The sequence below is a fragment of the Ictidomys tridecemlineatus genome, chromosome 3, assembly GCF_052094955.1.
Source record: "Ictidomys tridecemlineatus isolate mIctTri1 chromosome 3, mIctTri1.hap1, whole genome shotgun sequence".
Lineage (NCBI taxonomy): Eukaryota > Metazoa > Chordata > Mammalia > Rodentia > Sciuridae > Ictidomys > Ictidomys tridecemlineatus.
In genome coordinates, this window is record NC_135479.1 from 18,728,624 (window position 1) to 18,756,594 (window position 27,971).

Consider the following 27,971-nt stretch of genomic DNA (forward strand, 5'->3'; position numbering starts at 1 on the left):
TTTTATAGTTTAAGAGTTTTTTCAAATGTAAAATGAGGATGTTGATTCCTAACTTTAAGCGTTGTTAGATGCTTAACAAGTAATACTTATATACCAATGAATAAAATAATCAGGTTTAGTAATTTGCTCAAGGTCACATAATTTGATAAATGGCAGACTTGAGATTGACTCCAGTTTAACTCTATAGCCAATGATCTGTTCATAACCTTTTTGTAATTAGTTAAAATCATCTTGAGCGAGTCTCTTTAAGTCCTCAGAGCCTTTGATTCCTCATATGTAAAAATGGGATAATATATATTATAGGGTCCATTCATTACACTCTTGAGTGCAAGGTGTGCAAGCAAATGGGCTGTAGCTCTTTCCTTTCTCTATTTCACTGAGGTAATTTGTTCTTAACTTCTAAAATGCTCCTTACATACACTTAAATCATGCGGGAGAAGCTGCATAAATATGGTTACTGTACTCGGATTTTCTTTTATTTTCTCTTCTTTGCTCTTCCACCTAGGCTCCCGCCCCACCCAGCACAAGACCACGCCCCGGCGTGCGACGTCATCACGCCTCGTACGTCGCGGCGCGGCGCTTACTGGGGGCCCGGCTTTCGCCCGCTGCTGCCGCCGCCGCCGCCGGCCGCGGCTGCTCTCCCAAGATGGCGGCTCCTCCGGGTGAGTACTTCAGCGTTGGGAGCCAGGTGTCGTGCCGGACGTGCCAGGAGCAGCGGCTGCAGGGCGAGGTGGTAGCCTTCGACTACCAGTCCAAAATGCTGGCTTTAAGTATCCTTCCCTGCGTGGAGCCCGAGGCCGGGCCAGCGTGTAGGTGCGGTGGTGGGGGGGTGGGGGACGACGGCGGCGGCTAGGGCCCTCTCCGGGCCTAGGGGCGACCGGCTACCGCGGCGCCCGGGGCGCATGCGCACGGTCTTGAGCTCCCCTCCCCCTCCTGCTGGACCTTTGGTCCGCTTGGGGTCTCTGTCTCCTATCCCTTGTGGGAGCTGGCCCCAACCGAGGGTCAGTGGGTGGAGGGGTGCTTGACACGCGGGCGGCTTTTCGGGGAAAACGCCATGAGAGGGGACATAGTGATTTGGAGAGAGGGTAGTGGTGGGAGGGGGCTGGTGGATTGGAGCCCGGATGGAATGGGGGGCGGGTAAAATCATACGAGGAGGGGGTGTGTAGGGTAAGGGACTGTTTGTAGGGCAAGGGTACGGAATTTGGGAGCTGGTGTCTGCTGATGGGATTTATTCCAAGAAAGGGCGGTGGGATGGTGACCAAATGGGCCTTGCCTGGTTGTGAAGAGAGTAACTGTAGGACAGAGTTTGTATCTGGACTAGTGGCTGGTTTTGCTGGTGTCTGTGTTTGTGTGGTGTCGTATTGGGGGGGAGTGCTGATTTTTAGGTTTCTCAGTCATTTGGAATTTTGCTGTTTGGGGGATGTTTGCATTGGAAGCCTGGTCCAAAGAGGGCTTGCCATGTTTTTCAGGAGCTCATGTATGGTGTTTGGGTTACAGGTGACAGTAAGGTCTCATTTTTTTCTTACTTAATCCAACACATGGAAGTGTTGGATTAAGTCTTGACTTTTCCATAGTAGTGCCCTCCTTTTTTGAAAGTAGCAGTGTTGAACTGAATGGAAAAGCTTGCCTGCACCTTTGGGGTGGAAATGCTTTCTGAATTATCCTAGGAAACTCTGTCTTGGGAACAAAACACTTCCTGGTTGGAATAAATTTGCCAGGGCTTCCCCTTTTATTGGAGCTACAGGTGGGTTTCTTGGATTTTTTTTTTTTTCTTTTTTTGGAGGAATAGTCCTTTATGGTGTATTTCAAAAGGAAGTTTCCTACTGAGTCTGCTGCCTTTGAGTGGCATGCATTTTAATTCATTTAACTACTGGCTATAGATTTCTAGTTTAAGAAGGTGTCTTCTTAAACTAATTAGAACAAGAATAGTTGCATTTTCTTTCTTTTTTAAACAAGAGGTCACACTTGGACCAAGATCTTTTTCTTCATTGGTTTAGTTGGAAGGATCTTAGAAAGAGGATTTACTCTACTTTTAATTGGTATACAGCAGGCTTTTAGTAAATGGTTGAATGAATGGATGGATGAATGAATTAACTAGTTGGGTCACTTTGGGTGAGTTTCCTTTCCAGTGTTGTAGTTTTCTTCTCTGCAAAATGGGAAATCTCAAACCTGAGAAAATAAAGAGAGCATCATATTGTATTATACCAAGAATACAAAGTACTGGCTCTTCTTTGTGGTTCATAGGTTCTAGGCAAATAGTACTAGGCTCTAAAACTGCTTTATGCCTCTCTATAAAACACATAGAAAGTGACAGTCCCTTTGAGGCTTCCAGTTTGGGGTTGTGTATGGATTTAATTCTTTGAAATATTTTGGTTGTGGGTTTGGGCAGGAAGAAGGTTAACAAATTCCTGAGAGAGCTATGAATCTTGTGAGACCCTTTTGCTTGTTGCATGCCTATTACACAAGCCTTGTGTGAATTGTTTTCTATGTTCCTTTGGGTTGTGCCTCTGCTTGCCCTGTTTTCCTTAACTTTATTTTCTCACCAGAATGTCCCTCTTCCAGTGGAAAGCCTAACCACGCAGATATCTTGCTCATAAACTTACAGTATGTTTCAGAAGTGGAAATAATTAATGACCGAACAGAAACCCCTCCTCCCCTAGCTTCACTCAATGTTAGTAAGGTAAGGACTGAAGGGTTGGTCTGGCTCTCCAAAATGGTGGGAAAGATGAGCCTCATTGACTCTTTTATATACTGTTTTCTGTTTTTCATTGACACGATTGCTTGTTATCTTTTTTTAAAAATGTTTACTTTTTTTCTTTATTCTTGAATATCTGCAGACCTTAAGAAATATATTGAGCTGGGGGTGTGACTCAGTGATAGGATGCTTGTTTAGCATGTGTGAGACCTTGGTGTTTGATCCCTAGCAAGCACAACAACAACAACAAAACCCAGAAAGAAACAATACCCAAGTACCATTGAGAGCCTGCTTTTACTCCTTTGTAAAAGAGGGCTTATTTTAAAAACTGGAGTTGCATGAACTTGTGGTGGTAGGTTTGGATGAGGGATAATGCCTGACAACCTTCTGAAATTGTGTAATATGGATATGTGCACACATGAATGTATTTCTTGCGTAAAGAACTGGACAGCATTTTTCAGATTCAGAAGTTTGAAAGCCACTGCCTTAAGAGTTTCATTTTTGTATTTATGTTTGAATTTTGAGGTCTAACATTTCTTCAGATGTTTAGGAGGTATATTAATCTTCCATATGCAAATTGATTTCTGGGAACTGAAGTCACTGTTTTGACTCTTCAATTCATTTAGCCAAAGTTCATGTTGATTAATAATAAAATGCCCCAATCCCTATCCATAGCCTGTACTGCCTCCTGTAGTTGGAACACACTTTCTTCTAGAATGATTGAAGCCTTGTCCATTGGAGTAGCTATTAGGACTCAGTTAAATGGTACCTCTTCCAAGAAGTCTTCTTTGATTATCAGCCTAATGTAATTCTCTTTCATCATCTCCCTCCCTCATAGTTATCATTTGTAATTAACCTGGGGCTTTTCATTTCTTTCTTTTTTTTTTGATGGTGGTACTTGGACTAGAGATTAAACCCAAGGGTACTTTACCACTGAGCTATATTGTCCAATCCTTTTTATTTTGAAATGGAGTCTCTCTGAGTTGCTTAGGACCTTGCTGAGCCTGACCTCAAACTTTCCATCCTCCTGCCTCAGCCTCCCAGGTTGTTGGGATTATAGATATGTGCCACTGTGCCCAGCTTTGGGGCATTTTTATTTGTTTGGGACCAGGAATTGAACAGGGACACTCCACCACAGAGCTACATGCCCAGTCCCTTTTTGTATTTAATATTATTAGAGACAGGGTCTTGCTGAGTTGCTTAGGGCCTTGCTAAATTGCTGAGGCTGACTTTGAACTGCCATCCTCCTGCCTCAGCCTCTTTGAGCAGGAGGGATTACAGGTGTGTGCTACCCATGCCCAGCTCGAGGGCAGTTTTAGAGTAAAAGCGGGATGTTTCTATTTTATACTGGAACAACAGTTATAGATTGGTGTGTCCTGGGAAAATTGGGATTTAAGGTTAATCTTATGTATAAACTTTTTGTAATTATATACTATATACTTGTGTAATGTTTGTCTTACCAAACTATCCTGCAAGGATGGGAACCGTGCCTGTTTTTGCTGCTGAAAATATAGAGCCTTGTACTGAGTAGTTGTTTAATACTTTTGGGTGAGTAAGTTATGATTTTAGTAGCAGCTGCCTTTTTTTTAGTCTTGAATTATTAGTAAGGTGAAAGGTTTTTTTTTTTTTTTTTGCCTCTTGAAGACTCTTGTAATAATATATATTCACTTGTCTCTCTTGGCAGGAAATAGGTGGTTGCAACAATATTGAGTAACTGAGGCTAGTAAGTTTTAATTTTCTCAAATATGGAGCGCACTGTCAGATTCAGAGAAATGCTACACTTTTTTTTTAGTGATAGCCAAGGACAGATTTTGAAGGGTCTTGAATTTTATGTTGAAGACTGTTGCATTCAGAATGTCCCATTCTTTGAAACCTTTAGATTTTTAAAACACTGGCTTGTCAGATGCCTCCTACAAGTGTAGGTGTCTTTGGATGGGCTTTTTTTTTTTTTTTTCCCCCCTGGTACCAAGAATTGAACCTAAGGGTGCTTAACCACTGAGCAGCATCCCCAGGCCTTTTTTAAGATACTTTTTTAGAAACAGGGTCTCCATGGTCACTTGTAATCCCAGCGGCTTGGAAGGCTGAGGCAGAAGGATCTGGAGTTCAGAGCTAGCCTCAGCAGCTTAGCGAGACTCTTTCTAAAAACACAAAATTAAAAGGGCTGGGGATGTGGCTCCGTGGTTAAGTATCCCTGGGATCAGTCTGTAGTATCAAAAGGAATTGGAGTGTGTGGCACTGTTAAATGGGAGCAATTAAGAAGCAATTCTCATCATATATTTGTCCTCAAAGAGCAGTAGCTCTTGGTTATTTATTTTGTGGATTGTGTTTGCTTTTTTTTTTAATATTTATTTTTTAGTTGTAGTTGGACGCCATACCTTTATTCTATTTATTATTTTTATGTGGTGCTGAGGATTGAACCCAGGGCCTTGCATGTGCTGGGCAAGTAGTCTACCGCTGAGCCACAACCCCAGCCCCTTATGTTTGCTTTTAGTGTTTTGCTTTATAATGATTAGTTTTAGTTGTTGACCAGTGTTATTATAAACTAATTGTTTATCCACTTTTTCAGGAAAGCAGCAAGATGTTAATAGCTTGGGGACTACCAGAAATCTTTTCTTACAGTATGGCTTGCTTGCCAAGTCTTGAAAAAGGTTTGCTGGGAAGAGGAGTCAGAAACTAAACACTAAAATTAGGTTGGAGGGTTATCTTTGGATTTCATTTATTCCTTCTTGCATTTGCAGAGATGTTTATGAGTAAGCTATGTCTTCTTTCCCTTGAAACCAACCTTTCAGGATGCTATGTAATTCCTTCTTGGAGATTCACTTACAGAGTATCTGCTGGGCTGTTACTGAAAACATCTGAACTGGGCAGCTATTTACGTATTGGTTAAATGACATTTTTCCACCTCCCTGTTTTGTTTGTTTGATTTTGATGATGGTGTTGGGGATTGAACCCAGGGACTTGTGAATGCTAGACAAGCACTCTACCAACTAAGCTATAGCCCCAGCCCCTAAATAACATTTTTAAGAGCATGGACTTGGGATTTTTTTAGTTTGGAGGATTGTTTAAGCATGTGGAAGAGAAGTAAAGTATTCTGAGATGCCTGGAAGAAAACTGTTGTAGTGTAGTACTTCACGCGCTTGCAGTCTGAAGGAGCACAATTCCTGTACTCATAGTGTCCAGTGGAAGATGCCAGCATGTGTTAGTTATCTTGATGATATAGTGAGTGTTCTCATTAACCTGTTGATATAAACTGGATATTTGTTTACTGGATATCTATTCCAGCAGGAAATGAAAAGAAAGACTTAAAAGAAATACTTAGTAACAACTCAATTAGAGAAGGTATAAACTAGCAACTCCTTGGAAATGAACCTGTTTTATTTTCGATTGTCAGGTCACTGCAGGCTAAAAAGTCTTTAATGTCTATCCCAATAATGAGATGTAAGAGAAAGCTTGGGAGAGGACTGGTCTTGAATATCTCTGTTTTTTGGCAGTGCTGGGGATTAAACTCAGGTCCTTGCGCATGCTAGGCAAGTCCTTTATTGCTGATCTACACTCCCAGCTTCTTGAATATCATCTTATCTTCTGCTTAGTAACATTGTACCCTGTTAAAGTGTTCTGACTTTCCTAACGCTAAGGCAGAAGCATTCAAATAAAAGTACAAGATTAGGGCTGGGGATGTGGCTCAAGCGGTAGCGCGCTCGCCTGGCATGCGTGCGGCCCGGGTTCGATCCTCAGCACCACATACCAACAAAGATGTTGTGTCCGCCGAGAACTAAAAAATAAATATTAAAAATTCTCTCTCTCTCTCTCTCTCTCTCTCTCTCTCTCTCTCTCTCTCTCTCTCTCTCCTCTCTCACTCTCTCTAAAAAAAAAAAAAGTACAAGATTATACAGTCATAAGTTGAGGTCCAGTTTTTTTTTTTTTTAACCATTTTGGCTCATTATGAAGTCCAGGTTATATTCACCATTGTGGCTCATTCTTCTTTTTGTTGGAGGAAGATTTTAATCATTGCTTGAGGAGGAAGCCACAGGAGCCTCCTGGTAGAGTGAAAAATAATTTTTTTTTTTTTTTTGAAACAGGGTCTTGAACCCAGCTGTGCTATTTCTCGAGCACCCTCCCCCCCCTTTTTTTTTTTTAGAAACAGGATCTTTTTTTTTTTTTTTTTAAAGAGAGAGGGAGAGAGAGACAGAGAATTTTTTTAATATTTATTTTTTAGTTATTGGCAGACACAACATCTTTGTTTTGTATGTGGTGCTGAGGATTGAACCCTGGCCGCACACATGCCAGGCGAGCCCGCTACCGCTTGAGTCACATCCCCAGCCCCTTGAAACAGGATCTTGCTAAGGCTGTCTTTGAACTTGCATTCCTCTTGCCTCCTGAGTCACTTGGATTTCAGGTGTGCTCTGCTGTGTCTGGTGAAATAAAATTAACATTTTTTTTTTTTTTTTTTTGTACTGGGCATTGAACTTAGGGGCACGTGACACATGAGCCACATCCCCAGACCTGTTTTTTGAATTTTATTTAGATACAGGGTTTCACCGAGTTGTTTAAAGCCCTGCTTTTGCTGAGGCAGGGTTTGAACTTTTTTTCCCTCTCTCAGCTTCCTGAGCCATTGGGATTACAGGCATACCACTGTGCCTGGCACAAGTTTCTTTGAATTGACTCTGCATCTTAAACTCTGGGGATAAAGATTACCCATGGGTTAGTAGTGTTCTCAGGAGATTTGGGACATGCAACATTAATCAGGTATTCTTATGTGTAGCATTTATCACACATTTTTAAAAATTAGGCTGGGGGCTAGATAGCTCTAGTGATAGAGTGCATGCTCAAGGGCTTGGGTTGATCCCCATTACTAAAAAGGAAGCCACCACATTTGCTGAAAATGTATTTTGTTGCAAGTTCTTCTGGGGATCATGTCTCCCTTACCTTTTCTTAGTGCTCTACAGTTTACAAAGAGCTTTGACACAGTTCATTTCATTCTTGCAATCATCCTATGTGTTTCTTTTTCTTCCTGTGGTAGAACTCAGGGGTGCTCTACTACTGAGATGTATCTTTAGCCTTGTTATTTTGAGAAAGGGTCTTGCTCCAGTGCCCAGGATGAACTTGAATTGGGGATCCTTCTGCATCAGACTTCCAAATAGCTAGGATTATAGGCATGAGCAACTGTGCATGCCCTTATGTGCTCTTTACAGTACCCTTTTTTCTTTTTCAGTTTAACAGATGAGAAAACAGGCTTATCAGTTTTAATTGATTCCTTCAAGGTTAAATATCTAGTAGCCTGGGAATTATTATCTATTTATACTATGTTCCTCTGAACTAGCAGTAGGTAGACTTTTTGTTTAATCCTAATATCAGTTCTTACAGAAGAATAAGCAAAGAGAATGAATCATGAACTTAAGATCATGTGTCTAGTGAGTGATAGAGCTAGGATTTGAACTTGGATCTTAAATTTTTACTGCAAATTCTTGTGATTTTCCTTCCCTTTCTTCCCCATTTTTTAAAATTGGTGCATTATAGTTTAAATAATAATGGGATTTGTTGTTAAATATTTGTTTGTCCACACAGTATAATAATATGATTTGATTGTCTAATTCCCAGTATTTTTCCTTTCCCTCCCTCCCATCTTTTTTGTTTTTGGTACCAGGGATTGAGCTCAGGGGCACTCAATCACTGAGCCACATCCCCAGCCCTATTTTGTATTTTATTTAGAGACATGGTCTCACTTAGCGCCTGGCCTTTGCTGAGGCTGGCTTTGAACTCTCGATCCTCCTTTCTTGGCCTCCCAAACTACTGGGATTACAGATGTGTTCCACTGAGCTTGGCTTCCCTTCCATCTTTTCTCCTTCTTACCTCTTCATGCTTATTCCATGTAGCTCATAGAGCAGTTTGGCAAAATGCAGTGAGTACCCAAACTAAGTAATGTTTGTAAGTAAAGAGAAATGTTTTTGTTATGTGATCATGGTCAGAATGGTACATTGTGAAGAAGAACCTAAAAATGAACCAAGTCACTTCTCTACCCTTTTTCTTCCCCACAGTTCCAGGGTCTTGCATATGCTAAGCAAGTGTTCTGACCACTGAGCTGTATCCCCACTCTTTTTATTTTTTATTTTAAAACAGAATCTCACTAACTTGCTCAGGCTGGCCTCTGCCTTGTGATCTTCTTGCCTCTATCTCTTGAGTTACTAGGATTACAGGCATGTGCTACTGTGTCTAAAGATATTTTTAAGAGACCTCTTACTGGTAACCAGAATTAACATGAATTTCTAGAGCAGTGGTATCAGGTGGCATAATTAATTGAACACTTGCCTGAATACTGGAGGTCAGAGCGAGTTGTCACAAAGCTTAGGAGGCTGTGCTTTCAGCCTCTGAGACTCTTAGGAAGGGACTTACTGACTGAGCCAAGGTTAGTGTGTATTTTTTATTTATTTAGAAGCATTTATTCAGTGCATTGAATGAGATATGTCTTTTTTTGGTTACTTTCCTGTGTTAGAGAATACTTTCCTGCAAGAGATGTTTTGGGTAGGGAGCATAGGGTAAAGAGACAAAGCACAGAAACTTGAAATCCACAGGTAATACAGTTTAGGTATTCACCTCCCTTACCAAACCACTGATTGTTTTGTCAGCCTTTGTGTGTGGTGTGTTGGGGTGTGTATGTGTGTGGTGTGAGAGAGAGAGACTGGATATTGAACCTAGGGGCTTATGCAGCATACTGGGCTAGCACTTTATTTACCTTGTCAGCCTTTTGTTTTTCTTTTTTTTTTTTTTTTTTACTGGAAATTGAACCCAGGGCACTTTACTACTGACTTGCCACCCTGGCTGGTTTTTTTTTTTTTTTTTTTTTTTTTTTTTACATTATGCTGGGAATCAAGGGCCTCACCTATGATAGGCAAGTTCTTGATCACTGAGCTACTTCCTCACACTCTCCCTAGTCCTTTTTTGAGACAGAGTCTTGCTAAGTTACTGAGGCTGTCCTTAAAACTTGCAATTCTCCTGCCTCAGCCTCCTGAGTTGCTGAGATTATAGGCATAAGTACCACTAGGTCTGGCCTGTCAGCTTTTTTCTGACCTATTTTCCATTAATAACAAGCAGTAAGTGACCAAATGGAACCAGAAAGAAGAGATTCATAGAGCTTATCATCAGTCCTTGGTAATGAGGAATGAGTTCACTGCTACTGAATAAAAATGGAATCTGGAGATAAATCTCGTGGTGGAGGGGTCTGGTAAGGCTGAGAATATGGAAAAGTCACAAAGTTCCTTTTTTTAGAGCCTTTTGATGTTTTATCACTTAAAGAAGCTTTATTTTTCTATTTATCTTTATGACTCTTTGTGCACCTACAAAACTTTAAAATAACCTGGGCGAAGTGGTGCAGCTTGTGATCCCAGCAATCTGGGAGGCTGAGGCAGGAGGATCACGAGTTCAAAGCCAGCCTTAGCAACTTCGCAAAGCCCTAAGTAACTCAGCGACACCATATCTGTAAATAAAAAACACAAGAGCGTCTAGGGTTATAGATCAGTGGTAGAGTGCTTGCCTAGCATGTGTGAAGTACTGGGTTCGATTCTCAGCATCACATATAAATAAATAAAATAAAGATTCACTGATAATTAAAAAAATGTTAAAATATAAGAAAGAGCTTGGGGCTGTAGCTGTAGCTCAGTGGCAGAGTGTTTGCCTAGCAAGTGTGAAGCTGGGTTTCATCCTTAGCACCACATAAAAATCAATAACAAAAGAAAAACAAAACCCTGGGTGTGAGGGTGCACTCCTGTAATCCCAGTTGCTCTGGAGGCTGAGGCAGAAGGATTGAGGGTTCAAAACCAGCCTCAGCAATTTAACAAGGCCCTGAGCAACTTAGCAAGTCCTTGACTCTAACTAAAATATAAAACAGGGCTGGGGATGTGGCTCAGCTGTTAAGTGCCCCTGGGTTCAATCCCTGGTACCAAAAAACAAAACAGAACAGAAAGTTAAGTGGTTTTCTGCTGGGCACACACACCATGTGTAGATTTTTCTGTATTTTCCTAACTTCCTTGGTATAAAGGTAAATAATTATATTACCAGGGGTTCAGGAAAGCCTAGTTTTGTTAGAGGCTATATTGTAGGAAAGCCTGCAATGGCATGTGAAATGCTAGACCATTCTGAGTGCCTCTAGACATTGTCCCCAGAAAAGAAAAATAATATAATCAAGTTTACAATAAAGTTTGCTTTTTTTGGGGTGGTATTGGGGATTGAACCCAGGGCTTGTCCATGATAGGTAAGTGCTCTGCTACTTATCTATACTCCTAGCCCTTTTTATTTTTGTTTTTGAGACATAGTCGTTCTAAGCGATCCAAGCTAGCCTTAAACTTGAGATCCCCCTGGCTCAGCCTTCTGAGTACCTAGGATTATAGGCATGTGCTACTGTGCTTTGCCTAAACTTTACATTTATGTGTATGTATATTTGTATATATTTTGATACTGGGGATTGAATCCAGGAGTACTCTATCACTGAGCTACGTTCCCTAGTCCATTTATTTATTTATTTATTTATTTTTGAGATAGGGTCTCACAAAATTGCTGAGTCTATCCTCCAATTTGATCCTCCTGCCTGTCTCACCCTCCCAAGTTGCTACAATTAGAAGCATGTGCCATGGTGCCCATCCCCAAAGTTTACTTTTAAAAGAAACTGACAGTAGTGCTTAACTTTTAGGTATGATGTTATACTGAGGGAATAATTGACTTCGTTTTTGTTTTTCGTTTTTGGTACCAAGGATGGAATCCAGGGTGCTTAACAACTGAGCTAAATCTCCAGCCCTTTTATTTTTTGAAGATGGGGTCTTACTAAGTTTCTTAGGGCATCACTAAGTTGCTGAGGCTGGCTTTGGACTTGTGATCTTCCTGCCTCAGTCTCTGGCTGGGATTATAGGTATGTACCACCATGCCCAGCCATTTTTGTTTTGAGTTCTACCAGTTTTACAGTTAAAATTCAGCATAATTTTAGGACTTACTGGTGATTTGAGGGTTGAATCCTGCATATGAGTAAATTTCTGAGGTAGTTTGATAGCCCTTGTATTATGGCCTGTATCCTTGGAATTAGCCTCTTAACAGGGTCCTTGACCATATTTTGACCCTAATGTGTTGAGGTATGGAGTTACTACTCAGTGAAGACAGACTGTGTTTAGGTATGTATGTATATATTTTTTCTTTGGTGCTAGGGATTGAAGCCAGGGTCTGGCACATGCTAGGCAAGTTCTCTACCATGAGCCACACTCCTAGCCCTAGGTATGTATGTTTTGGTAGGAGGTATAAAGCATATAAATGCGGGGAGGGAAGTAACCACTGTGTATGGCAAGAAATAATTTCTTTTCCTTTGGATGCTGGCTATTAAATCCCAGACCTCATACATGCTAGTAAATGTTGTACCAGTAAGATACACGACTAGCTGAGAAAAAAAATTTTTGTTTGAATTACTTTTGCTCCTAGAGACTGTAACCTTTGGTGAGCATATGTTTCCAAGACTGTAGTTTCAGGTGCAAGCCCATCAGTAAGATTTGCACCTAGCTCTTGGTAGATAGTGATTTCCTCATACAGGTATGAAGATGTAGGTGAAAGGTGGAGAGGAAGAATGCATCACTGCTTAGTGTTGGGGCATGTAAAAATAGTGAATGGGGTCAGATGAGGTCTGAGAGGTAGAAAGAATGACTACTATTTTATATTTTTGTGGGGGATTAAATCCAGGGGTGCTTTATCATTGAGCTACATCCATAACCCTTTTTATCTTTTATTTTGAGATAGAATATTGCTAAATTGCTGAGGCGGGCCTTGAACTCACAATCCCCTGCCTCAGCCTCCCAAATAGCTGGGATTACAGACTTGTGCCACCTTGCCTAGTGATTAATTCCCATTTTAAAAATTACTGGCTTTGGTGGGGGTGCTGGAGATTAAACTAGGACTACTTTACCACTGAGGTACATTCCCAGCTCTCAGCACCCCTTGCCCCTTTTTTTTTTCTCTTGAGACAGTGACTCATGAAGTAGCCAGGGCTGATTTTGAACCTGCCATCTTCCTTTCTCAGCTTCCAAAGGAGTTGGGGTTATAGGAGTGTGCAAGTAAGCTGATTTTTTTTTTGAAAGTCAGGTTCAGTGGCATTCAGACTTTGAGGTCAGCTTGACAGCTGTGGTGGAGGATGCAGTGCTTTAAATCAAAGCTCATGACTCAAGTCACGCTACAGTGCATGTCAGCCACCTGACTCAGTGGGACCCTCATTAGGCCTTCTTGGCATCATAGGGGATGAGGGGAAACTACTGTTCACCTGAAAATTTAGATTATTGAGTCCAGGAGGCTGGCACAGTTATACCATAGATAACCTCTGTACTCCACCTCTTTGATGAAGAGAGTTCAAAAATAAGGACTTTCTTATTGGGCAGTAGTGGTATCTCCTTCAGGGTAATAGAGGGGTGTTCTGACTGGTTCAGTTTTCTGGCAGAAGATAGGTTTTGAGGGAAGAAATCCAAATAAGTGGTCCAATTGAATTCTAGCACTGAAATTTTGAAATATATATGTATATATTTTTTAGTTGTAGATGGACACAATAACTATTTTTACGTCGCACTGAGGATCAAACCCAGGGCCTCATATATGCTAGGCAAGTGCTCTACCACTGAACCACAAACTCAGCCCCCATAGCCCTGAAATTTTAAGGCTAGCTTATGTAAATACCAGAAACTGCTCTAGAGATTGAATCAAAGTATCTGACTGGAAAATTTAAGGATCCACACACTATGACAAAGTATAGAATGTGGGGAGTTTGAAGAACTGCATTCTTTTCACAACTGGGCTGCTGATGAATCTGGTGACTATGTTAGGCACTTAACCTGTGAGAACTGTTAGTTTTATGTTTGCCTCTATGGACCTGTAATAGTCATCAAGTTTTCTTCTTTCATCTGCTTTTCCTCTTGCACTCTCTTCCAGGTGCTAAGAAAGTCAGAATGATTATGATACTACCCTTGTCCTCAGGAATCTCATATTTGTTGAGAGTTGTGAAGGGCAGTAGCTTTTTTTATGTTTTTGGGGTGGTCGGGGATTGCTTCTGGGGATACATTTCAGGGCCTTGTACGTGATAAGCACATTCTTTACCACTGAACTGTGTCCCATCCTTCAGGACGGTTAACTTAGTGATAACAATATGGTAAAGTCTGTGGTAGTAGGAGTATGAGCAAGGTGCTGTGACAGCATAGAAGAGGCACTGTGGCACATGCCTATAATCCCAGTGACTCTGGGAGCTGAGGCAGTAGGATTGAAATTTTAAGGTCAGTCTCAGCAACTTTGCCAAATGCTGTCACAAAATAAAAAGGGCTGGTCATATAGTTAGTGGTACAGAAAAGAAAATCCCAGGAACTACAAAAGAAAAGTGAGAAGCAGTCTTTTTGTGTAGATAGTGCTGGGCGTGGTGGCACATGCCTGTAATCCCAGTGGCAAAGGAGGCTGTGGCAGGAGGATTGCAAGTCCAAAGCCAGCCTCAGCAATATAACAAGGTCCTAAGCAATTCAACAAGACCGTGTCTCTAAGTAAAAAAAGGCTGGGGATGTTGCTCAGTGGTTAAGTGTCTCTGAGTTCAGTCCCCAGTATTTAAAAAAAAAAAAAAAAAAAAAAAGCAAATCATGTAGGCTTTGTAAGATTCTCTGGTCTGGTCTTTCTCAAAACTATTCAAATTTGCCTTTGTAGACAGTATATAAACAAATGAGCATGATTGTGTGCCAACTAGTAAAACTTACTAAAACAGGTGGTTGTCTGAGTGAATTTGGTTCATAGACTGTAGTTTGCCAACCCTTGGCATAGAGTAGTGAGTTTTGGGGGAAGGCTTCTGAGATATGAGCATGGAGAATAAACGACATGCTCACTTTGTCCATCTCTGCAGTTTAGAAGCTGCTTTTTCAGTGGACTAAATTGTTAGTTTCAGAATGAAGGGATTTTTCTTTAGTATTGGGGATTTAACCCGGGGACGCTTTACTGCTGAGCTACATACTAAGCCCTTTTTAAATTTTAAGACAGGGTCTCCCTGAGTTGCTGATATTTGAGCTTGTGATCCTTCTGCCTCAACTTCCCTGGTTGCTGGGATTACAGGTATATACCACCACGCTTGCTGGGAAGGGACTCATTTTTTTTTTTTTTAGTTGTCAGTGGACCTTTATATTTATGTATGTATGTATATATGTGTGTATGGTGCTGAGAATCCAACCCAGTGCCTCACACATTCTAGACAAATGCTGTACCACTGAACTACAACCCAAGCTCTGTGAAGGGACTCTTTTTGTCGATGGACCTTATTTTATTCATTTATTCACACGTAGTGCTGAGAATCAAACCCAGTGCTTCACACATGTGAAGCAAGTGCTCTATCACTGAGCCGCAACCCCAACTTGGGAAGGGACTCTTAATGGTCAGTTTTTATTTGCTTTCTTTTGGAGTGCATGTAGCACTTTATTTACCAAGTATAATTCATGTATTTAACGTATTTCTCATTTAAAAAAATTTGTTTAATTTTCACATATTTAATTAAGCACCTGCTATGTACTGGGCTCTGTTTTGGGTTTCTTAGAGGACATATTAGTGAACAAAACAAAGGTCCTTGTCCTTGGGGAGCTTATATTCTAGCAGGCTTTGGTCTTTAGGTACAATTTCCAAAGCCAGGGCCACAAAATCGGGCCAACAAAACAGTTGCCCAGTTGGGGTTTTAAACATCAGTCCAGGGGCCTGACAGTATAGCTTGCATGCACAAGGTCCTGGATTCAACCACCAGTACTGCAGTCAGTCAATTAGTAAGACCAGTGCAGGGCTAGGTGTGCTGGCACACACTTGTACACCTTTACACCAGTACTCCTGTACTTCTCAGGAGGCTGAGGCACAGGATTGCAAGTTCAAGGCCAGCTTGGGGAACTTAAGGGACACCCTGTCTAAAAATTTAAAGGGCTGGAGATGTAGCTCCATGGTAAAGCACTTGGTTCAATCCTTGTGCAAGGCCCTAGGTTCAGTCTGTAGTACCACAAAAATAAAGGGAAAAAAGACCCCCACACCACATGACCATTGTCACGGCCAGAAAGCCACTATGATCAGGAAGTGAATGGTGTATTACATTTTAAATATGTGTGTACATTGTGGAATGGCTAAATCAATCTAATTTCGTTACCTTGCATACTTATTTGTTTGGTGGTTTCAGTGTTGACACTTGAGGCTCTACATGTATATCTTTATTAAACTCCAACAATAACCCTTCAAGATGGATTTTGTTGTACATACCATGTGTCAGGAGACATTATATATCTTACCTCTGTTTCATGCACCTAGTAACTAGTAGGGGTTTGAGGTGGAATTTCTCTTTTGAGGGGAAGAGGTTGGCTTTTCTGTTCTACTTTATATTTTTTGTTCTCATTGGAATCTAGAAACAGCAGCACATGGCTCTGTCACTGAATAAAGTGAACTCTAACTGGGTGCAGTGGCACACACCTGTAATCCCATCAACTGGGGAGGCTGAGGTGGGAGGATTACAATTTGAAACCAGCTTAGGCAATATAGTGAACCCTATCTCAAAAAAGTAGAAAAGAAGAATTAACCTTTTTTTCCTCCTATAAGTGGAGCCTCTCAGTTTGGATTATAAAGACATTTTCCAAGTAAATATTCCAGTTATGTTTTGGAAAATGCTTTCTAGGATTTATAACTTTTTGTTACAGGATTTATAATTTCTTGTTCTAGGACTTATAACTTCTTAGTGTTACTATGTGAGATGATGATTGTAATTTAACCACTACAGTAGCCACTTTACCATCTGTAGGTGTCTCTTAATATGTTGATTCCTTAAACATACATAATGTATAAGATAAAAGGGGAAAAGCAATCTAAGTTTATTGGGTAAAGGAGGGTTGCATTATATGCATTTTTCTGAAATGACCCACAAGCCACATTCTCTATGCTAATAATGTTAAATAAGAGCTAATATTCGCACAGTGCATTATAGCTCACCTACTGCTTTTTAAAATTCCCTCATGGAGTATTAGATGGCTAATTTGAGCCCACATTCTCAGAGATAAATTGTTGAGGTCAAATTTCAGCTTGTATCCCAGCCAGTTTTCTTTCTGGCAGAGCCACATGCAAGTTTGACAGCAGTTTGATTAAAGAATGTCAGGTCTAGGAAATTATTCTAATATTTTGTGACATAATTACAACTTCTTTTTGTTTGTATACTGAACCCAGTAGCGCTTAACCACTGAACTACATCCCAACCCTTTTTCCTTTTTAATTTTTATTTTGAGATAGGGTCTCAAAATAAATTGAGGTCACTAAGTTGCCTAGGGCCTCCCTAAGTTGCTGAAACTGGCTTTGAACTCAGAATCATTCTTTTTCAGCCTCCTGATTTGCTGAAATTTCAGGAGTGTGCCACCATCCCTAGCTTTATTTTACTTTTTTGAATTTTGAGATAGAGTCTCATCAAGTTGCTGAGGGTCTTGCTAAATTGCTAGGGCTGGCCTCAAACTTGTGATACTTCTGTCTCAGCCTCCTGAGTCTCTGGAATTACAGGCATGCACCACCAGGCCTAGTTTGTGACATAATTTAATTTAAAAAAATTGATTTTTCTGACATCTAGTTTGTGTTTTAAACTAAGTTGTCTATTATGTGTATTGACTTTAACTTGAATCTGGTTCAATATCATAGTAGCAATATGGAAATGTTTATGAGTGTTCTGTACAAATCTGGAGATTGATATGAAAATGTGGGTCCCTGGTTTTTCAGTGTTTTAATTTTTTCATCATACTAAGTAAGCACTTAATATATCTGCATTTATGTGCAGGAAACTTGCTTTGATTTACATTTCTCTAGTCAGAAAATGATGGATTTGGAGAGTAAACTTAACCATATTGGCCTGAAATGTTTTGTCACACAGGATGTTTTCTTTGACACGTTCCTGTGAATTACCTTTAACAAGAGAAATAAGGGGTGTTCTTTAGGTTTAGGGTGAGACTGGGGCCCTGTTTGGAAAAGAAAGGCCCTTCCCTGAAAGACAGGCAAGCCTGTTCTGTACCAGGAACTTTGTCTAGTGGAAACACCAGAGTGTATTAAGAGGTATGTATGGGACTGGGGATGTAGCTCAGCAATAGAGCCTGGCATGTGTGAGACCCTGGCTTTAATCCCTGGCATTGCACAAACAACAAAAAGGATGGCAATTGAGTAGGCTCACAGAGTTTTTTTTTTTTTTTCCCCTTTTTCTTTTTTGGTACCTGGAATTGAACCCAGGGGCACTTAACCACTGAGCCACATCCCCAGCCCCTTTTTTGTATTTTATTAGAGACAAGAGTCTCACTGAGTTGCTTAAGTCCTTGCTAAATTGCTAAGGCTGGCTTTGAACTCTTGATCCTCCTGCCTCACCCTCCTGAAGGGCCAATTGCAGGTGTGCGCCACTGCGCCTGGCTTTTTTTTTTTTTTTTTTTTTCTTTGAGACAGGATCACTATGTGCCCAGGCTGACCTCAAACTCCTTGGCTAAACTGATTCTTTTGCCTTAGTCTCCCAAGAAATTGGGACTACAGGCATGTGCCACTGTGTCTGGCTATGTATCCCCCCTCTTTTTTTTTAAGTTGTAGTTGGACACAATACCTTTGGTTTTGTTTATTTATTTTTATGTGGTGCTGAGGATTGAACCCAGTGCCTCACACTTGATAAGCAAGTAAGTGCTCTACCACTGAGCTGTAACCCCAGCCTCTATATATTCCCCTTTTAAAAATTTGTAACTGTTTTGAATAATAAATTAGTCTTATATCTTATAGGTGAAACTTAAGTATAGTGTAGTGGTTGGGAATGAAGCTCAGTGGTTGTGCCTTGCCTAGCATGTGTAAGACCCTGGGTTCAATCTCCAGCACTGCACAAAGAATTAAAAACAAAAACCAAAAATCCCTGAAATTAGACTGCTTGTGTTCTTCAAATCTGAACTCTTCCACTTGTGCATGGTAAATTTGTGAACCTTTCTTAATAGTTATGCCTTGGTTCCTCCGTTTACAGATTTTGGTCCCTCTTTCATAGAGAAAAAAAAGAGATTGAAACCAGAGGGGCTTTACCGCTGAGCTATATCCCGCAGCCCTTTTTGTTTTTTATTTTAGTTTAGTAGGATCCTACTAAACTGCTGAGGCTGGCCTTGAACTTGCTACTTCAGATCCTCTGCCTCAGCCTCTTGCCTTGCTTGGATTACAGGCATGTGCCACCACACCTGGTTTAGGATTGTTTAAAGAGTGTTTTCTTTTTCTTCCAGAGCTGGGGATTAAACCCAGGAATTCCATATGTTAGACAAGTGCTCTACCACTGAGCTTTACCCCCAACCTTGATTCAATGTTTTGATTTATCATTATGAATTCTAGAACATCAGTTTAAGTGGTATACTGTATTTTTTGAGTTTCCAGTTGTCAAAGGTTGTAAGAAACGGGATACTTTTCTTTTTTCTTTCTTTCTTTTTTTTTTTTTTTTTGAAAAGATGGAATCTTATCACATTACCAAAATGATCCTCCTGCCTCACTCAGCCTCCCAAGTAGTTAGGACTACATTATAGAAGCATGCCACAGTGCCTGGATCAAAATAGTATTTTATTAGAAACTTTTATTTATTTATTTTTGGTATTGGTGATTGGATCCAGGTTGACTTTACCATCAATCTACACCTCCAGCCCTTATAATTTTTTATTTTGAGCAGAACCTAAGTTGCTGAGGCTGGCCTTGAATTTGCGATCCTCCTACCTTAGCCTTCCTGAGTTGCTTGGATTATAGGTATACACCACTGTGACTGGTTATTAGAAAATTTTAAGCAGAAACTTTCAGCTAGAGAATAAGGAGACCTGGGCATATTGATACTTAGAAGAAATATTTTTCAGAGTCTATTGGTAGCTAAGAATGAGGGCTTTTTCAAGTGCCTGCCTCAGATCCGAAGGGGCCAGGAGCAATGTTTCTTAGGATGATAGTTCTTAACCACTCTGGTTTGCCACCCTCTGACCCTCACCTCCCCTGGCTTGTGGACAGCAACCAGTATTTCAGGGTAGCAGCTGCAGTGTCTTTTAACCCCTCTCTGAGGGCAGCTGGTTGGAAGACCCAAACACACAGAGAAGACAAGCTGAGAGTGGCTCATTAGAGTCAGTAGGTTACACGGAGCAGGTTTGTCTTTGGACTCTGCTTCCCTTGTTATATCAGCTGTCTCAGCCTGTTAAATGCTTGCAGTAGGAATCCCTCTGGATTCCCCACAGCACCTGTGCTTTCCTTGTCTGGAAATAGCTGGTAACTAAATAACAAGATGATGTACATATTGCCTGGATTTTGTAGTCATTGTGGCTCCTTCCTCTCTCCCTCAATGCACAAAGAGATATTTGTGTGCCCTTGGTGTTCATAAAGTCATTCGCTTAAGGGTTATACAGCAACAGGCAGAACTAGAAGCCTTGTAATATTGATTTGCTTTGGTATCAAGTTCATGCACTTTTCTCCTTTGCCCACATCAAGGTGCTATATATAAAATGGCCCCTGGAGGAAGCACTGGTTAGTAGACAAGGAATGACTTTGTTTTCACTGGGAATCATACAAAATGAAAGGAAAGGCAGGTAAGTGCAGGTTGTCATGTGCAGTCATTTCAGTTAAGCCACATGCACATTAGTTAACACATACTTGTAGGTTTATGCTTCTTGGTTTGCCTGAACCCAGTGTATCCTAAAACTTGGTGCCTTTTATTCTTTGAGAGAACTATCTGGTTAGTGTTTCTTTTTTGTGTGGTTGCAAGGCCAGCAGTTGCATGTTGTCTTTGAAAATGGTTGTAGAATGGGTGATAGTCATGAAATTTAAAAAAAAAAAGTATAATCCTGATGACCCTCTCAAGCTTAAAAGGCACACCCTACACCTTTGCTACTGAGGGCAGTTTTTATTTTTTCTCTCTGACATTCTGACATTAATCATAACTTGGAATACAGGTATATAGTCATTTATAAAACACAAAGTGAAAAAATTAGATTTTACAACAATTGAGTGTAAAGTGATAATGATTTGCTCTACAAAAGAAGGTTTATCCACATTCTGAGTGAGTTTTTCATGCCTAAAAAATAACAAGGTGATCTTCCTCCCTCTCTTGACCTTCAGTTTGAAGAGAGGGAACACTTCTAGAACAGTTTCTTCATTCTTAATTGGTGGGGTACTCTGTGAGAGAAATTTACTCCATTTGCATAGCTTCCTCCTGGCGAAAGAAGATTTCTGTAGATGAACGCCAGGTCCAAGCGTTTTTTTCAGATTGCCGTGCAAAGGCAACCTGTGAACTGATAGCTGAAGGTTTCAGGGTTAGCAGTGAGTCTAGGTCCCTAAAATCTAATTGCAGGTCTAGGTAGAATAGTTGAGGACACTGGTCTGCATATACAGCCAGGGTCTACATCTCAGTGGTAGAGCTCTTGCCTAGCTTGTGCAAGGTCCTGGGTTCAATCCCATCACTACAAAAAAAGAAAACACACACAAATATACACAGTCCGCTTGTACTCATTTCTACTGAATTCCAGGTGCTCCCTTACATTATTTAACATTTGAGATCTGTTTGCATAGAGTTCAAAATGGAGAATCAGATAGTTCATTTTTCTTTGCTTTCAACAAGATCATGCAATTGGTATTTGGGAGAAGAGGTTTTGACAAGGGGTGTATTTTGAAATCACTGTTCTATATATAACTAACGTGTCATTTTACTCTGGCTATCTAAATAATCATTCTGGCTGAGATTTATATTCATTTTATTCTGCCTTTGGCAAAAATTCAAAAGTGACTCCTTTTCCAGCACCCCACTCCCAGCTTAATTTTAAACATTCTGCATAGATGCCTGGTTTCCTGAACAACTCTTCTCTTACTGATTTTGGGGTGATGTTATGTTTTTGAGCTACTCTGTAGGTGACAAGGACATTTTACTAGCCACCACAAGCTTTATAGAAGCAACTTTATTTGACCCAACATTGGGAGATAATTTTGGTTTTCCAGTTAAAAAACATTTAAGGTTTGAGACTTCACAGTAAAATCCTGCTGGCTCTTGAAATGAAGCCCTGTCTGACCACTAGCTGCTTTCCAGGAGTTGCACTGTCCTCCAAGTTTTCCCTTTTTCCTTGGAGACTATTTAGATTTTCTAAAGCATTGCTTAGAAAACAAGACTCAGTGAATCCCTTTCTTGTTATCAGGGTTTTTTGGTTATCTGAGTAAGTGTTGCTTAAAATACACCATCAGGACTGGGGATATAGCTCAGTGTTAGAACAGTTTCCTGGTGTGCATGACCCCTTAGGTTCAGTTCCCAGCACCATGCAAAAACAACAGCAAACACCATCAACAGTTCTTTTTTCATAGAAACTGAATGCTTTCAAGCCATGGGGCTTTCTTCTTATATTTGAAACTGCCACCACTCGGAGTGCTGTCAGCCCAGTGCATTTATTTCTCTAAATGTTAGCATGATGGGGCCAGAATTGTGGCCAAGCCAGAAAGATTATTCATATGCTGCCGATGTATCTGTTCATGTTTTAGAGACCATGTTAGTTCTGGGGTCAAATCATCACAGAGTTTGCCTTGCTTTCCTCTCTTCCCTGGGGAGGCTGAGATGACAGCATGTGTGTGCTAGACTTTCTGCCCTCACATCTCCTCCTCCCCCTCAGACAGTTTTTGAAACTCAAGCAGCAGTGAATCTACCCAGTTCCCGATAACCCAGTTGAAGGCTTCCTTTTCTTAATAACAAAGCCAAGCCTTAATAAAATGTGTTTCATTTTACCAACAAAGAATTAAGACACTTGGTTTGCTTTTTTCCCTCTATAGAAATGTTTGGTTGAGGTTTGAAGGGTCTCTTAATAAAAAGCAGAATAAAAATGTTTAAGGATTCTAAGCACCTTAGGTACTATTGGGACATGTTGATGGTATACTCAACATGTGTTTAAGGAGCTGATGTTTGGGGAAAGATTGTTTTTGCTTGTGTTTAGTATGCTACAGGGTCATTATATTCAGCTATTTAAGTTCATGGGGCTGGAAAATCTTCATTTGTTTGCCTTTCAGATACATTGTCTGCCTTTCATTTGTTTTAACCACCTTGTCTAGCACATTTGTTTTATCTTATACAGATGTGTATTCTGAAGTCTGTAGCAGCCAGTTGTGTGGGTTGATAATGATAGATTGATAGGTTACCCACTCATGTTGGGAGAAATTTTTTAGATTTTAATAGAGTACCAGATTTTAATAGAACTTTCTTTGATCAATTTATAATTGTTCCACCAGAGGGCAGTGAAGGAACTGAGATAGAACCCAGATCATTCCTTTTCCCCAAGAGCTGGCAGAGTTGCTGTCAGCTCAAATGAAAGTAGGCAGTATCTGTTGTTAGATTTATTTGAGTCTTGCCTTCTCATGTGAGTGCAGATAAGGGTGCTGGACAAGGCAGGGCTTCAGGAGCCTTGAATTCTGGTCTTTGAAGGTGTCCTACACATTAATTTCTAAGCCTGAGGCTGTAGCACAGTAGTGGATAAACATTCTTTGTTTTCTCCTTTTGATAGAAATGTATGCATTACCTTTTATCTTCAGCCATCACAGTCATACTCTATAATGTTACCCTGTTTTATTTCTTTCCTAGCCCTCATCTCTGAGATTGTCTTATTCTTTTATTTATTTGTTTATAGTCCACCTCTTCAACCCCCTCCACTTTCAGGCTCTATCTAATCTAGCATAGTGCATGTCTGGCAAATGGGAGGCACTCACGAAAAATAAGAAGGAAGGAAGGGGGTGTTTTCCAGGAATAGCATTTAACTGTTCAGTAGCATTTAACCCACATTTATGTTGTGGGTTATTTGTTTCATTTTGAATCTCTGATAAAACTGAATCTATCCAGACTGGTCTTTTCTGACCTCTTTTCTCAGCTCGGGTCCTGATTTGGGAAGAATAAAGGTGAATGCTTTTCTGAGTTTCTTTCTCTCCCCCATCCTAGCTTGCCAGCAAAGCACGGACAGAGAAGGAGGAGAAGCTGAGCCAGGCCTATGCAATCAGCGCTGGTGTCTCCCTAGAGGGCCAGCAGCTCTTCCAGACCATTCACAAGACGTGAGTTGCGGGGGCATAGGGGTCCCTTGTCCTGGGTGTGATGTTGTCTGGCTGTGTTGTCTAGTGGCAGACTTTTGGGTGGTTGACTTTTAAAAGTGTACCAGGGAAGCTGGGAAGTACATTGGCAGCACTCCAGAATCCAGAGATGCAATGCTGTTGCTGCTTTCTAAACAGAGAAGTAGTGTCGTCATGGACAAATCATCTTCTCTGGGCTTGAATTTCTTGTCTATAAAACTTGCTTTTAGATTAAATTATCTATAAAGGTACTTCCAAACCTAGTAGCTCATATGTTAGAATTAGTGATTTCTTTTTCATTTACTTTTGTTGCTGTACATTTCTCTAAAAGGTGATGCAGTCTGATTATGGGAAAATTATATCTGTATTAATTTTTCCTGTTGTACATAGGGACAAACGGGGAGTTAGGGAGAGCAAAAGGCTATCTTACCGCTCCTTAAAGACATTTTGTCACAGCATAAGTCATTTGACTCTTAACTGCTGAAAACTAGAACATTTGAGATCCCCCCCACCCCCGCCTTCTGTTACCCTATTTAACCTTGGATCTGGTGCACAGATGGCAGCTGGCACCAGAGCTGTGTGAGGCTGTAGTATATCTGAGCATTTACAGGTATGCGAAGGAACTCTCTTAGTAGCATCAGCTGCCCTGGGGTTCCCCCAAGTGTGAACTAGAATGGGTTTTCCCAGTCTGGCAAGTGCCCAGCAGCTCCATGGTGGATAGTAGTGACAGATCTGTAAGATGGGGAGTTTTAGTTATTTTTTTGTTTTGTTTCTGTTTTTGTTTTCATAACAGGAATTGAACCCAGGGGCACTTTACCACTGAACTGCATCCCCAGCCTTTTTTATTTTTTATTTTGAGACAGGATCTCACTAAGTTATCTAGGGCCTCACTAAATTGCTGAGGCTGGCCTTGAACTTGCAGTCCTCTTGCCTCAGCCTCCTATGTTGGTGGGATTACAGACATGAGCTACTGCACCCAGCTGAGTTTGTTTTTTCTAGAGGTGGTATTTCTCTCTAGGCCAAGGGTGAGCACACTATACCAGTGGACCAAGTCTTTTCATTGGTAAATATATCTCCTGTGGCTGCTTTTGTACCACAGTGACAGAGTTCCATAGTGACAGAGCCCAGCTGGCTTGCAGAGCTTAAAGTACATATTATCTGACCCAAGATAGAAAATGTTTACTGTTATGTAAATTGAATCTAGTGGCCTGAGTATAGTTGTTTATTTGTAACTGAATTTGATTTGGATAAATTTTTTATGGTTCTCTAAGTCCCTGATCCTTCAGATAACAATTCTGGATTCCCCTCAGGATAAATGTACATCAGTTTCATTGCTTTCCTAGCTAGTGATGCCCAGAGACTGTATCCTGGCCCCTTTCTGTGGGATGCTGTCATCTAGCCATTGGCTGAGCTGGGAAATTGGACTCAGCCTTCTGGAGTTAGTTCTTCATCAGGCAGGAATTGTGGCATGCCCCTAAGAGGTAACCTTTCACCTGTTCTCTTCTAGCATTAAAGACTGTAAATGGCAAGAAAAAAACATCGTAGTCATGGAAGAAGTTGTTATTACACCCCCATATCAAGTGGAAAACTGTAAAGGCAAAGAGGGGAGTGCACTGAGCCATGTACGCAAAATAGTAAGTAAAGGAGCCGTAAGACTAGTGAAAGGTGGTTCCTTGGCCTTAACATTCCAGCATCAGAGCAGGACATGGTGCTTTTACATCCATAATGCTTCCTCTAGCAGCCCTATCTGACATCTCTGTACTGGGGGGGGGGGGCTCTGCATTGGTAACTTTGACACTCCTTTGGGATTGGAACCTCTGGGCGTTATGGAATACAATAAGTGGTCAGCCCCATTTCCTTTGCCACATAGCTCTATAGAGTTAGCCAGGGCATTCTGTGTTATTGGGCAGTTTCTCTCATCTCTGATTAATTTCTGCTTAGCTACAGGTGCCCTTTTTGGAAGGGCTAGTGGTGTAAATCAATTACTGTTGGCGTCTCTGACTTTAAATATGTCACCTAACTTTCTTGATTGGGGTATAGCATTTGTAAAATTAAAAAATACTCTTTAAAATTTTTTTTTTTTGCTCTTGAGGAACACTGAGAGTCCAGTGTTGTAGATGTAAAGGTGTAAGACTAATTCCCCTTACCCAGCTTTCATTCAGCATTTGTGTAAAGAAGAAAGAAGGAAATTGAGTCATAATGATCTCCCTTCATTTTATTATATTTTGTTAATCAGTTCAAGAATTTCTGACAAGTTTTAGCTAAATTGCCAAAAATGTAGCTGAAATAAAAGGCTCCTGCCTACCTTGGGCTTCACAAGGCTGGTAGACAGCAAGGGCAAAAGTACTGCATGCGTACGTAGTTCATGGGCCAAACAGCTGGGCTGGGGCTGATGAAGTCTGGACTGGGCCATTTGGGAGACTTTGCTTGCCCATCCCCTTTTCTGATTTGGCTGCTTGGTCTTTTTCAGGTTGAAAAACATTTTAGAGATGTGGAAAGCCAAAAGATACTGCAGCGTTCACAAGCCCAACAACCACAGAAGGAGGCTGCTCTGTCATCCTGAGTCCACACACATGGAGGACTCTTCCAGCATCCAGCCAAGGAGGCAGTGGTGGTGGCTTCAGCGGAGGCAGGCCGGGGGAGGGAAGGGATCCTATATTTCCTGCTGGCTCTTGTTAACAAAGGGTCAGCATTTCCAAATCTTAGACTTGAACAAACAAAACACCCAACAAAAAAGAACAAGAGAATAATTTAAAAGTTGAATCATTACTTGACTAACAGACTTTGGTCCACCATGTCCTTTTCACAGCCCCCTTCTGGAACAGTCACCTTGTTAATTTTATTTTTGAAAATTCCTTTCCTGCTCTGCCCTTTGACTTCTGACTTTCCTTTCCTAGTCTGTTCCTGCCGTTCTGTTTTTATAAGTGGCTACACTTGCCTTCTGAATGATCGAAAGAAACTTTTACACCTTTTCTTCCAAAATAAAAGTAACAAGCTGACTGTGATTCTTAAGTTGAGACCTGAGCAGCAGACAGTGGTCTCACTTTAAATTTTTCTTTTTTTTTTCTTTAACTTTTTTTTTTCTTTTTTGCACAGGGCATGGCTTGAATTAGTTTTATTTTTCTTAACTTTAAATATATATATGAAAATATATATTAAAATGTTCTCTAAATATTTTCTGCTTCTTGCAGGTCTCTTTTTACTAGATCATGGCCGTTCTTCCCACCTCATCCCTCTGGAAAAAAAAAAATGTGTTGCCCTTTCCACCACCCATAATAGCCAAGACAACTAACTTGACTTAGTTACAGCAAGAATCTTCTGCAACACTTTGTAGAGCCAGTGTATGCAGATGGTTTTGGCTTTAAGGGTTCCTGATAGCTTTTCAGTCTTTACATATGTACCAGTCTCACATTTGGCCCCAGCCTCGGGACTCTCCCTCTGCCTTTGTTGTACTTCATGGTACTAGAAGATCCTCCTCACCATTCTCCACATGGGAGAGTCAGCTGCCCTTCCTCCTGTGCCTCTGCAAGCAGAGAACTGCTTGCATGGCACATCTCAGCTCTTCCTCCTTGAGGGGTGATTTTCTTTTCTAAGAAACCTGGAGTCTGTCTGCCCTGACCTCTCTTTAAATCTATATTCAGAACCTCTAGCCCAGGAAAAAGCTTGGGTGACCTCTGATTTCTCTTCTCTTGCCATCCTCCTGCTCTTCTGCCCTGCCTCCACCCCCTGCAATTTTACAAGCTATTGATAGTTTGTATGTGCTCAGCCAATGGGCAGAAAACCTGGAAAGAATTTCTGGACTTTAGCCCACCAGTTTGTCTGGTTTGACTAACCTGCTGAGAGCTGAAAGTGGCACTCGTCCCTGGGCCTTCAGGGTGGTCTCAAGGGGCAAGTGCTACCACCTGAATATCAGGCACTGAGTGGGATGTGGGTGATGCTCATGTGACTGGCTAGAGCTTTGGGGGTGGGGTGGGGGTTAACTACTATTTTTTTGGCCATGATCTCTTTCCCCTTCCTTTTTTTTTTTAATTAAATAAATGGATCAAAATTAAATAATTCAAGCCCTGCCTTCAAAATGAAAAAAAAATTTTTTTTAGTATTGTTTAGCAAAAACAATAAAACCCAAATTTTTTTAACCATCACTCATGTCTCAGGTTTGTGCGTACTTTAGAGGCCTCAGAGGAAGGGGTGT

General features: G+C 40.9%; 1 protein-coding gene across 1 annotated transcript; it reads left to right on the forward strand.

The window, feature by feature from the left end:
* The first annotated feature begins 562 nt into the window (after nucleotides 1-562).
* On the forward strand, nucleotides 563-27,921 carry Lsm12 (LSM12 homolog). Its single transcript, XM_005328100.3, has 5 exons — nucleotides 563-770; nucleotides 2,547-2,680; nucleotides 23,655-23,764; nucleotides 25,287-25,413; nucleotides 26,250-27,921. The coding sequence occupies exons 1-5, from the start codon at nucleotides 647-649 to the stop codon at nucleotides 26,340-26,342; spliced, it is 588 nt and encodes a 195-aa protein (XP_005328157.1). The 5' UTR covers nucleotides 563-646; the 3' UTR covers nucleotides 26,343-27,921.
* The last annotated feature ends 50 nt before the right edge of the window (nucleotides 27,922-27,971 follow it).